Source organism: Mercenaria mercenaria, chromosome 6 (genome assembly GCF_021730395.1).
Source record: "Mercenaria mercenaria strain notata chromosome 6, MADL_Memer_1, whole genome shotgun sequence".
NCBI classification, from domain to species: domain Eukaryota; kingdom Metazoa; phylum Mollusca; class Bivalvia; order Venerida; family Veneridae; genus Mercenaria; species Mercenaria mercenaria.
This window is the reverse complement of record NC_069366.1, coordinates 89935638-89948687: the sequence shown is the minus strand read 5'-3', so window position 1 is coordinate 89948687 and position 13050 is coordinate 89935638. Positions and strand designations below refer to the sequence as shown.

General features: G+C 34.0%; 1 protein-coding gene across 1 annotated transcript in view; it reads right to left on the bottom strand.

Moving 5' to 3' along the window:
* The window catches only part of LOC128557916 (alpha-(1,3)-fucosyltransferase fut-5-like), a 29348-nt gene extending 18635 nt beyond the window's left edge, over window positions 1-10713 (bottom strand). Inside the window, exons 1-2 of the mRNA XM_053546578.1 lie at window positions 9389-10713; window positions 2107-2175 (exon numbers count right to left, since the gene is read on the bottom strand). Of these exons, the coding sequence (XP_053402553.1) occupies window positions 2157-2175; window positions 9389-10557 (1188 nt within the window). The 5' untranslated portion in view covers window positions 10558-10713 and the 3' untranslated portion in view covers window positions 2107-2156. The remainder of the gene's footprint in view (window positions 1-2106; window positions 2176-9388) is intronic.
* Window positions 10714-13050: the final 2337 nt, after the last annotated feature.

The following is a 13050-nucleotide window of genomic DNA, read 5'->3' as shown; positions in this document are numbered from 1 at the left end:
AGCCTGAAATTTTGATAACTTATCCTGTCATATAAAAACTAGCCAAACTCACATGCCGAAAAGTTAACGTTTACACAATTCTGTAGAATGAACAAAAATTTACTAAATAAAAATCGTAATTCAAAAGTTATACAAAAATCTAACAAATATATTTCTTACATCGATCGAGCAAAATTTCTACCAAGAAGAATCAATATGACATAAATTTGTCTAATGTCGAAAATGGTGTGCACTAGGCATATCTAGTTCAGTCTATTTGTAGGGTTATGTCCCGCCAAATACTAAATTTCATTGGACTCACGACATATGCGTGAACTCAGACTATTAACATTTTCACATGAATCACGATATAGCCGGGAAATCTGACCATATACTTTGGCGCGGATTAGAATTGGACAATTTAAGGCCCGTTATAGTGGTCCTGATGATAAAAATAAATTACTGAAGCTTATAAAATATCAACTTTCTTATTACTGAACAGAATTTAATAAAGTTTACATGGAAATTTAAGTTATGAAATACAAAAAAACATGAGAGGTATCTTATGCGTAAAATCTGACATTTACCTCAAAAACTCAAAAAATTACAAAAATATGATGCAATGCCTGTATTCAAACTATAGATATATTGAGGCCCGTATGTCAGTTTGTGACAAACCTACTTTATTATTATTTACGAATCAGAGAATGGATTTTTATCCCAATTCATATCTTCACTCGCCTGATCCGATGTCAACGTCATGATTTCTACATGAAACCATTATACGTAAGTCACTTGATAAATCTTCATGAAAAATGCCGTACAAATGCTGTTTTCATGAAGATTTATCAAGTGACTTACGTATAATGGTTTCATGTAGAAATCATGACGTTGACATCGGATCAGGCGAGTGAAGATATGAAAAATGCCGTACAAATGCTGTTTTCATGAAATGAACCAATTTTGTAAAAAAAAAAAACTCTTGAAATCATGACATTTTTGAATTGAAGAAAGGCTAAAAGGGAAAATGAGAGTCAACGAATATCCGCGAAAAAAGTGGCGTTACATGCAATCACGTGTCCTGAAGTTTAAATAAGCAATTGATGACAACAAGACCCAATACCCTGCGTTTAAGGGTTGCATGAAAGATTTGAGCTGTTGAAACTTCTATTACGACTAACGTGACGTCAGATAAATCCATATTTCTTCCATATTACATGGTCTATGTTACGTTTGTATGACGTCTGCAATCCACTAAATGCTCTTGGATTTGTTTAAGGTGTAGACCAATTAAACCTATAACAGCCGGAAACTGATTCTTTGTTGACGCTAAAACATTAGTCCAGTAACGCTATGGACATTTTCAGAGATAATCGGTTGACACCTGGCACAAAATCGTCTTGTGAAAGATACAATTTCCACCAAACACCGTAAAATGTTTTGATCCTTGACAAATATATCAAAATTTCATTACATTAATTTTGACATTAGTCAACCATTCTGGCTTTAAATTGCAGCAGGAAATAGGGCGAAGTAAGTACAAACCTTACAATATCAGTGTGATCATTAAAAATATCGTCTTTATTCTTAAATTAATCTCCGACTTCAGCCTCAACATCATCAGTAAAACAATGTTTAAACAATTTATCAAAGCAATAGCCCTATATTCATTATTGTAAAGTTATATAAGCTTTCTTTATCATATTGGACTAAACTCTTGCCACACATCCTACGATAACAGGACTTTGGCTACAGATTGTATGTTACTAACTTAAATGCCAATACATTCACTACATTTCAAAAAAAATAATTTTACCAGTGGTTGAAAATAGCACTATATGACCAGCTTTGGCCTCCAAAATCAAAATTTGGGTGGTGGACCTGACAAAAATTATATGGTCAAAAAGTCGAAAGCTGCCAAAAATTCCCAATTTATGCTCAAATGGCTAGGGCTCAGAAATCCTTCTTCCGATCATTGTTTTACAGAAATACTATTGAAACATCACAAAAGAATATTGCAACTGACAGCTGGGTTTGAAGTCAACTAGTTGTCCTTATTTCATATGTCACATTTAATGGTCTTGATAATTTTAAATAAGTAAATATTGAATAATTACAAGAACTCACCTTGCACTGGACAAATCCTATCTGGTTCATCTTTTGTATAATCTGGCTTGTCAGTGACAGCACCACTTTCTGAAGAATAACAACAGAATCAGTTACTTTACACTGATATAAAACTAAGGATACAAAAGGTTACAAGTTTATTTTTAATATTTTCTACATACACAAAACATATCCTGTTTTCTTAAAACATTTCAGAGATTACAAACTCCAAACTGTGTACATACATATTACAAACATATACAGAGCAAATATGTCGTTTAAACATACAACCTTTGTTGCTCCCTTGCAGTCAACCAATTTACACACTTCCTATGACAACAGGACTTTGGCTACATAATGTGTGTTACTCTGTAAAAACCAAAATATTCACTACATTTCACCGTAGCAAGGTAAACGCTCATCATTATAGAGTTTGAGATTTCAACCTTCGCCTTCCCCCTCAACGTCTCTTGCGAAGTTAACGTATGAAGTTGAAGTTCGATTAAAGTTCCTTGAGATTTCAAAATTTAGAATGAGCCTTACTTCTTTTAATCAGCCCATTAGATTTATTCGTAATTATGATCGTTTTTTTTTTTTTTTTGTTTTTTTTTCGTGCATTTTGATATCAATTGTCCGAAAGGACAAGGCTTTTACAAGAGGTTTTTAAAAAATGAAAATTAAATAAAAAAAAATCAATTACTATAATCATCGCATGGACATTAGTGTGATTACAATAAAACAACGAAACAATGTGAACAATGTGAAAACTCGTTGGTGTTGCTCCGAACATTTAAGTTTTATATAAACTGATGTCAGTATACAATGTACGATTGTAAATCATACATGAGAGGAAATAAAAATGATTTTATTGTTGGTGGTATTCTTGAAAGATAATACAGTTAATATTTTTTAAACAAAAACATGAGACGCCAACTATTACAAATGCATTTCTCGATATACTTTAAGTTACGTTAAATTTATGCGATAAAGCAAACACAAAAGTCATGACCATAAAATGTAAAGGACATTTTCATCCGTCATGCTGTTGACTAGTATTTCATAGTTTTTCTTAGAGGCTTTGTACTTTGAATTGGTACTTTGTACCTCGAATTCCTTAAAAGACGCGTTTTACATGTAGACTTCCATAAACAATGTGCCTGATGACAATCTAACCTTTTAATAGATATGTTGATAACATAAGCCAATATACACAATTTATGAATACATTTAACAAGCGATTTGAAACAAATGTAAGATACTCTCGTGATATCATATGTTTTTGGCATCAAGACACTCTGTAAGACTCTGTATAATGCCAAAATCTCAGACAGCACAAAATAATCGTGCCAAGTCACCAATTGTCTAGCGAAACAGTCAAGAAAAGTTAGGTGGAGACGAAAATTGTCGCACAAAATAACATGTGGGCATATAAACGTATTTGTTTGAATATACTTTTTCATAAGTAAAGCATGTGCAGATCAAGGAATTTTGGTTAGAGGGCCACCGACTTTAAAGAGAGGGTCACCCATTTCAGTGGGAGATGGGGGGTTGTGGGGGTCACACCGAGTTTCAAGACCGAATTTCTTTGTAAAATGTAATAATCAAAGGTGGGATTGACCCACAATCGCCCTCTGCCAGGCTCTTGGTCCAAGCATGTAAAGAATAGAGTTATCCCATACGGCTAACAGGAAATTTCTCGCATCATGATATCATAAATGTGAAATTGTCTGATACTTCAGAAGAATTTTCCGTCTTACTAGTACCATTTTATGTTTATAATTAACACGCAATTGTCGTATTAAGTGTCCGACATGATCGGACTGATTTTATTAGGAAGTGAAAATAAAATGTTCCACCAAATGATAATCGGGCGTTATTATTCATCTTTCAAATAAAATGACTGTCATGCCAAAGAGACTGAAGTTTTGACTTTCGTGATATCACATCTTCGGACGTTCAAAACTTCACTTCATACGGCAAAAATTTAGTCTAATTATACATGTGGATAATCGAATAACTTAACTGGCAGAAATCCTGAAACTAAGCTTTTTATTTCACATAGTAATATAGAGAAGTCGTAGGCTTACTTGATATTACATGGAAAACTTCAGTAGCAACGTTCAAGGGGAAGGCGAAGATTGAAATCTCAAACTCTCTATTATCAATAGAGAGACTACAAACGCCAAACTGTGTTGTCGAACAAGATAAAGAGTGAATTTGTTGTTCAAACTCACAACCTTTGTTGCTCCCTTACAGTCAACCAATTTACACACTTCCTTCGACAACAGGACTTTGGCTATATAATGTGTGTTCCTCTGTAACAAGAGGGACATGATGGCCCTATATCGCTCACCTGAGTAGTATGGCCCTACATGGCGAAGGACAATGCAACAAGTAGACTTCGTTAAAGGTAACAAAGGTTTTGTTGTGTGTTCAAATACAGAATGTAGGTCAGTAGATCTTGTAAAGTTAAGTGAATGTTGGACTCACTGAAAGAAGTATGCAGAGGTATAAGAATTGGTAGTCTGTGTAAAATGTGTGACCCCCTGGGCAGGGCCTCTTTTAATCCTAGGGTCATAAATTGAACAATTTTGGTAGAAGACCACAAGGTCATTCTACATACCAAATATCAAAGGTCTAGGATTTGTTGTTTCAGACCAGAAGATTTTTTCAAGTTTTTTTTTCCTATACCTGTATATGTAAAACTTGTGATACCCGGGCAGGGCCTCTTTCAACCCAGGGGCATGATCTGAACCATCTTGGTAGATGACCACTAGGTAATGCTACATACCACATATCAAAAGCCTAGACCTTGTAGTTTCAGACAATAAGATTTTTAAAAGTTTTTTCCTATATAAATCTATGTATAACTTGTGAAAATCCGTGAAGGGCCTCTTTCCATCCTAGGGACATAATTTGAACAATCTTGGTAGAGGACTACTCGGTAATGCTACATATCAGATATCAAAGGCCTAGACCTTGTAGCTTTTTACTAAAAGATTTTTAAATTCTTATTTTCCTTTATAAGTCTTTGTAAACTTTGACCCCCGGGAGGGGCCACTTTTCAACCCAGGGGCATAACTTTTCCAATCTTGGTAGAGGACCACTAGGTTATGCTTCATATCAAATATCAGAGGCCCAGGCCTTGTAGTTTCAGACAAGAAGATTTAAAAAATAAATCCTATACAAGTCTATGTATAAATTGTGACCCCCGTGAAGGGTCTCTTTCCATCCCAGGGGCATAATTTGAACAATCTTGGTAGAGGACCATTAGGTAATGCTTCATATCAAATATCAAAGGCCTAGGCCTTATAGATTCAGACAGGAATACTTTATTTATTTTTTCCTGTATAAGTCTATGTATAACTTGTGACCCCCGTGGAAGGCCTCTTTCCATACCAGGGGCATAATTTGAACAATATCGGTTGAGAACCCATGAATAATGCTTCATATCAAATATCAAAAGGTTGTTAAATATCAACGTTTTTGCTCCCTTGCAGTCAACCAATTTACACACTTCCTATGACAACAGGACTTTGGCTACATAATGTGTGTTACTCCGTAAAAACCAAAATATTCACTACATTTCACCATAGAAAGGTAAACGCTCATTATCAATAGAGAGACTACAAATGCCAAACTGTGTTGTCAAACAAGATACAGAGTGAATATGTTGTTTAAACTTACAACCTTTGTTGCTCAATTGCAGTCAACCAATTTACACACTTCCCTAGACAACAGGACTTTGGCTACATAATGTGTGTTACTCCGTAAAAACCAAAATATTCACTACATTTCACCGTAGCAAGGTAAACACTCATCATTATCCATAGAGAGACTACAAACGCCAAACTGTGTTGTCAAACAAGATACAGAGTGAATAGGTTGTTTAAACTTACAACCTTTGTTGCTCCCTTGCAGTCAACCAATTTACACACTTCCTATGACAACAGGAATATAGCTACATAATATGTGTTACTCCGTAAAAACCAAAATATTGACTACATTTCTCCATAATATAACAAAGGTGTGCCGAATAAGGCAGTGTGATGTAGCTGAAACAATTTCGTCGACGTCTGGCTGCCGCCATTTTATACTACTTCCGTCAAAGTCGAGATTTTTTTTTTAGTTTCATATTTGAGTTACAATCCCTATATTCATTCAGGTATCTTTATTTTTAAAAAGTTACGTTATGGAAATAATTTCAAATTTGCTTTTATTTTACGAAAAGCGCGTCCCCAGCGGACAGGTGCTCACAGGAAATTCTTTGTTCTCAGTGAATACAGAACTTCAGTGAATACAGAATATAACCCATCACTCAAACATAATGCAAGAAAGATTTCCAGTTGGTAGAAAAAAAAAATTATTTCCTTTTAAAAGATCAAGAATTGGCCAGACATTTGGATAAAATGTCCTTTATAAGCATAAAGCCATAAGAACGCGGCAAACAGGTAATGCCGTCATCTTGACACTGGCTTTCCATAAAGTTTGCAACGTATGATATTCACTGTTACAGGTATGATGACATTCAAGTTTTGTCTCTTTTCAAGTGATTGGGTTCTCGCGAATTATTTTATGCAGTGAATAGTTTCTTTGTCGCTTAAGCTACAATTATTAACAAACATATCTAGAGCTATATATTAATAAAAATCTAGAAGCACAATGCTAAATTGAAATTATGAAGTAAATCAAGCTACATTACGAAAGTGGGCGGGATACCATTATTTGCGGTCTTTATTGCATAATCGGCAAACAAAACACCCCATGTTTTTAAATTTTTTTCACTGCTGCACCTTTACATATCTCGTAACTCCAAAAAAATGCATTAAACTAGCCTTAGTGTCAAAGAAACGATTATGCAAGTTCATAATCGATGTCGGCGGCTTTGGCTCATTAAGTGATCACAATCCATTGTCGGCGTCAATCGGAACATCACTAGCATTTTTATCATTTTACCTAAAGAAGAAAAATACTATTTACCATTTTCAAGGAACATTACATACAATGAAAAAAAATGTCAACATGTGAAAGTTTCTAAATCATCCCATAGACCGTAATGGTTAAAAACGGCGTTGTAGACGTCAAAATTAAAAATGTCGCCAACGATATTCAACTATGACATAACGTCATTTCTTTAACATTACGGCTTATGGGAAAATATTGTTAATTTGTATTTTTGTCTTCATTTTGCATTCAATCAAAAATAAAAAAAATTACCCTCTTGAATTTTCCTTCCGCGTTTTTTTTTTTTTTTTCATTTATTTTTTATTGCCGTATGGATTTAATATTCATGTAACAGGCTTGTCCAGGGCTTGTCCAGGACCGAATCCGAAAGCTGGTATAAACAAGACCACCAGTCCGCATGGCCGATGGATAAATGGAATGGCCAGAATATAGCCCAAACTAGAAGTTAAATTAGTTAAAAATATCCAGCTTTTTTCGTGTAAAATTTAACTATTTTGGCGGTAAGTCAGTGAAAATAATTGAATGGAAACCAAAATCCGCTTACAACTTTCACCACAGAAAAGACCGTTTGTGTGTTGGACGCGAAGGAGGGATATTGACATGTACAAACATTATCACAATATCGTGACGGCGTACAATTAGTTGGACAAGTAGATGTAGATGAACAATGTGATGAAAGTCTGTAAATCGGAATGTGTAAAAATTCTCTTGATTAAGCTAAAATTATTGAAAAGCAACAACAAAGCTTTGACAGATTTTATGTAATACCTGAGGTGACTTGATATTTTCAGACTGACTTTGCACCTAAGCAATTCCTTGTTTTCAAATTCATAGACACATTGATTGATGAAATCGGTCAAGTAATCGCCGAGATATTCACGTTCATGTAGTTCATGTAGTAGTCCAGCCAAAACATCTATGTTTTAGAGCAAAGTTTAACAAAAGTTAATTTACCCCACCCATCGTTTTAGGTAGTGACGAATTAGTCCTTTGGCGATTTTCATTAATATAAATGTCCGAAAGAAAAAATATATACCTGATAAGTTTGTAATATCTTCTAACTTCGAACTTTTCAATAAAAACGAAAAAAAGCACGCCTCGTCCTTGAAGTTTAAAATGGCGGACGTTGCGCAAGACGTTCTTACCCTGACACAGGTAGCAGGTGCGCATTTGGATAAAAGGGAACGCAACTGTAAGAGAAATGAGTGCGAGGGGGCGATGGGTGTAGTAAAAAAGAAAGAGGGAATTAAACGCCAACAACAAATGAGACAACATAAGCAACAACACGAAACGGACAGGTAGCAAGTTGAAAATATGGGCACAGCCTCGGAATAGTCTGTAACCTAAGCATTGGGGTTTAAACGTGTATCGGGCATGCAAACCTGGCACTTTACATATTTTCAACAAGTAAGACAAAACAGAAGGCTCTAACATACGTAACAAAATTGCAGGTCATATAAAGTAAAAACATAAAAATAGGGTCAATCTAAGGTATAATTACACCAATTTACTCCACAACTTGTCTAAAGTCATAGCACCAAAAGGCACGACATAGCAAGCTGCGAGACAACATTCATCTACCTCCGTCCATTTTGTGTATTATTAGGTTAAAAGCATCAAGGAGTCTTACACTTTTTAGTCTAGGAAAGTGTAAAGGAATCAATCACTTAGTCAATATAGAAAAATATAGTTTGAATTTTGTATAAGTCTCAGCATAGGAAGGTCCGTATACAAAAGGGATAAACATTTTATATACAGAAAATACACAAAGCCTTTGCTTTATAACCAACTATTCTCAGGAAATCAAACTTACATTTGAATGACTCTTCTACATGAACAATGTTTTGATCTGAACGTTATTCAGTTATTATTATAAGTTTTATCTAGTAAGCAGATATTCCTCAGATTGCAGTCAATACATCGCCACGTCTAGGTTTAAACTAGAAAATTCCGGTTCTTAAACAAGATTTCATGATATATTGGGTCCTTTTGAATTGGTATCATCCTACATTGCATATATATACTCAAAGCCTCGTCATTGTACGATATCCTCTTTGTTGTTATAGATTAGACGCTATAAAATTCAGGTATACTCATAAAGTGACTCTCTGAAATTATTTAATTTATTCAAATTGCAGCATTGAACAAATGGAAACTCTTGCTATATTTTTCTTCATTTGTAATTTTCCTGTTTAATTATGGGGATGTGATTTGTCTATGTCTATATACACTATGTCAACGCATAAATTATGGTGAACAAGCGTTTTGTTCAGTTGAAAGGTTTCCTGTTGTATTAAATATCATTCAAAGCCAGATTAATTAGGTAAAATAAACTTACAGTATAGAATTAGGATTATGGCACGTTCCGTTGTGTAAATATGATTCAACACTGTAATAGACCTTTTTATAACTACTTTTGTTATTCAGTTTTTCGCATAACTGACATTCTGACTGTCTCATGCTTTCCGTTTTTGACTTTGCGACGTCATATATATCTTTGTGTATTAAGTACTGTGTATAAAGTTTAATATCTCGGCTAACATTTAGCAAATATGTCGCTAAAGATTTTACAGTTGGAAAGTCTGATGTATCTATAAACGCCTTGCTATCAAAATGTTTTGAATAACTAAAGCCTCCCCGTACAACTAACACAGTATCTAAACTGAAATATCTATAGAATTTCTCTGATATATAGTCTGTACAAATATTGTTTTCAAACGATAAATAGAACATGTATTCGTCGTTTATTTTCTTTAAAATAAAAGAGCCATCTACTTTTTTTTCGTTTTCGGCGCACAATCCAAATATGTCTACACTAATTCCATTTTGAGTAAGTTTAGAAATATATTCATCCCTACGACTAGGCGCATTGCAATGACTTACTACCCAAGCGGCCATTTTTCTCTTCCTTAAATAAATTGAACGATAGTCCTTATGTACCAGCACATTTCTAGTGGTCAGTACTTGCATAGGCCGAAAGATATCCGAATCTAGTCGATATCCCCATGACCAGTTCATTGTCCTTCTCCAGACAGGATCTTTATACCATGATATATTTCCAAATGTAGGAGCTTCAAGTCTAAAAAAGACCCAGACTTGATGCTTTGACCGTTGTGCATGAAACCTTTCCGTATCTTTTTTACTGACGCCGTTCTGTGTACTGAATACCACTGCTGACATCATTGAAACGTTTGCATGGTTTCGAGTGAAAACACAATTATTAAAATCACAGTTGGTTTTGACGTACTCACTATCCGCTGTTAGATTTATCCAAGAAGGTGCATTAAAGAACAAAATATTTAATGGGTGCCTATGCACCTTTCTAAATAAAATATTTTTGTTAACCGTATCAACTAAACTGTTTCTTATGGAATCTATATTTCGATAGTCGTTTTTTAAATGTTTGAAGCGTATGGTTGAAAAATAAAACACAAAATTACTTTCCATAGCTATCGCCATGACACAAGCAATGCAAACCAAACTGAAAAGAAACCGATTTCGTCGCATTTCATGAATAATATATAACTCTATGTGTTATTACTGAATGATTATCCAATGCAAGCATAAATGGATTTTTGAAAGGAAAGAGGCCATAAATAAGAAATAAGAAATTTTAAAATAACTTGTTGCCTTTACACTACTGAGAGAAAATATCTAGTATGTAGGCTACAGATATACTTTAGTCGTTAAAAAGTTGCTAAATTTATTCTATTGCCATCTGCGTTTTGATTAAAGGCATAAACGACTTTTGCATTTTATACAACAATACTCTATCGGAGTAATAAAGAAAATTTTCTGTGACAATGGATGCATTGTCTTTGAATAGATATAATCATATTTCTTCATCGGACAGGTCGTCCAACGAAATGTCTTTCGACAGAGGCCGGTTTTATCTAAAAACAGAACTGAGCTTTTTCGAGTACCGGTCAAAAAAAAGTTATAGCTCAATGTATTGTTCTATCATTAAAATAACAGAACTGTCCTGAACAGTCACCAAGATATCTTTTTTAAAACTAGGATTTTGCCAAACTCTACTTCCATTTCTAAATGACTAAGACTTAAGGTTAGATGGTAGTTTAGGGGTCAAGGATAAATAAATGACATTGTAACATTTAGAAAAATATGTACAAAAAGATCTATATCAAAATGTCCAATCGGACTTTTTACAAAATCCGATCGGATATATGTCGTCTAATTGGACATTTTATTATTCAAATCGGGCAATTGTTCTATATTTTTGCGAACTGGAATTTTTTTCCGGGCGGATATAATGAAATAATAAAAGTTGCAAACCTAAAAGGTGTTAACATTCATAGGTAATGCTTAAATGTTATGTATGAACCGAGGAGGTACACAATTGATTTTTATGCTTATATGTGTGTGATTGTGATTTTAAGACTGTGCCCTGCTGTTTTCTATGTTATTGAGTTTGGTATGTTTGTGTGTTTGATTGTGGTACACGAGTGTCTGCGCTTACGTTATAGTGTGACTGTCATTAAGGAACGTAGCATTTGTTTGGTATTTTCATCCTTGTTCTTATTTCCTCTTCAAATTCACCCACCACCCCACCATTTTTCCACTTCCTCACCCTCCATCTATATTTCACATAAAGTAACATGTGCTTGTTAGATATATGAAGTAACCCTTCATTCATACTTTTCCATTACAGCTACTTTTTTTGTTTTGGGCCCACTTTGCTTATGCGTGGCTCTGAGGCTGTGTTTTTGGTGCTCTGTGCTTCCGAGAAATCTACCCTAACCTAATAGGCTATTATCTTTTGAAATTCATAAAATAACCATCTTCTGAGAAACTTATCGAGAATATTGTGTATGCTTTAAGTAAGTATGCAATATATCTCAAAAGGAAAAAAGACAAGTTAAACTCCTTTCACGTGCAAATAGCGCGAGTAACAATAAGACAATTGCCTTCTTTACAGGTGAGATTTATTTCATATTCACAAAAAAGTCAAATGATTAAAATTATTAGGCTGACGTTTGTTGTAGTACTCATTTTAATACATTTATATGTGCGCGCATGGACCAGAAGCACAGTAATGAAATTAAAACAAGATGCCTTTTAGAATTACAAAGACACAGGTGCAATTTGATTCTATTGTTAGCAGCATTCCGTTTTAAAATTATCGTTCAGTATCCTTATTTGAATTACATTAAGTTTAAATTACAGAACTATGTGCGACTACAATTTTATCCCGTATTACGCAAACTGAACAATACACATCGTGCAAGTAGATCGGCAAAACTATATGTCATTCACAGTGTGACTAATGTGGACTGAATCTGAAAGCATAAGGGATTTTTAAAAGTTGTTTAAAATGTTAAATAATATTGCCATTAATTCAAATCATTTTACAACAACAAAAATATTTACAGTTTTACAAAGTCAGCAAATGTCCAATATTCCTCCTTTTATTTTGTATATTTGATGTGTTATTTCATCAAAGGAAAATTACCCCCACTAACTCTGCATGTAAAATATCACCATTTCTTTGGTAACTTCCTATATTTTTTTCAGAATTCAGAAAGACATAGTGACCAGACGTCGGTAATAGACAAAAATAAATTAATAAATACATCTATCTAAGATATACGCTGAAAATATGTTTGATCGTTTAAAATGGTGGCAAAGAAAACTATTCTGAAATATGTTTTAGTTTGTAATGCTCAACACTATAATTTGTCACAATACAGGGGCATCGAGCTTTAATTTTGCATTGTAGGATAAAATAATCGCGCAAAAACAAGAGAGATTACTCTCTCATGTGAGGACGGCCGAAAATTATTTTGAGAAATAATATATTTTGTTTTATAAATCTGCCTAGGCTTTTTCTCTGTCTGTTTCTTTTGATTTCGTATCAAGAATATTTCTACAACTTTATCCGAATCTTTCTTTACATATGCGTTACCATAGCAATATAGAACCAGTTTTGCCTTTTTAGGTTTATAGTTATAAAGGGAGTTATTATCTGTTGTACTCGATGAA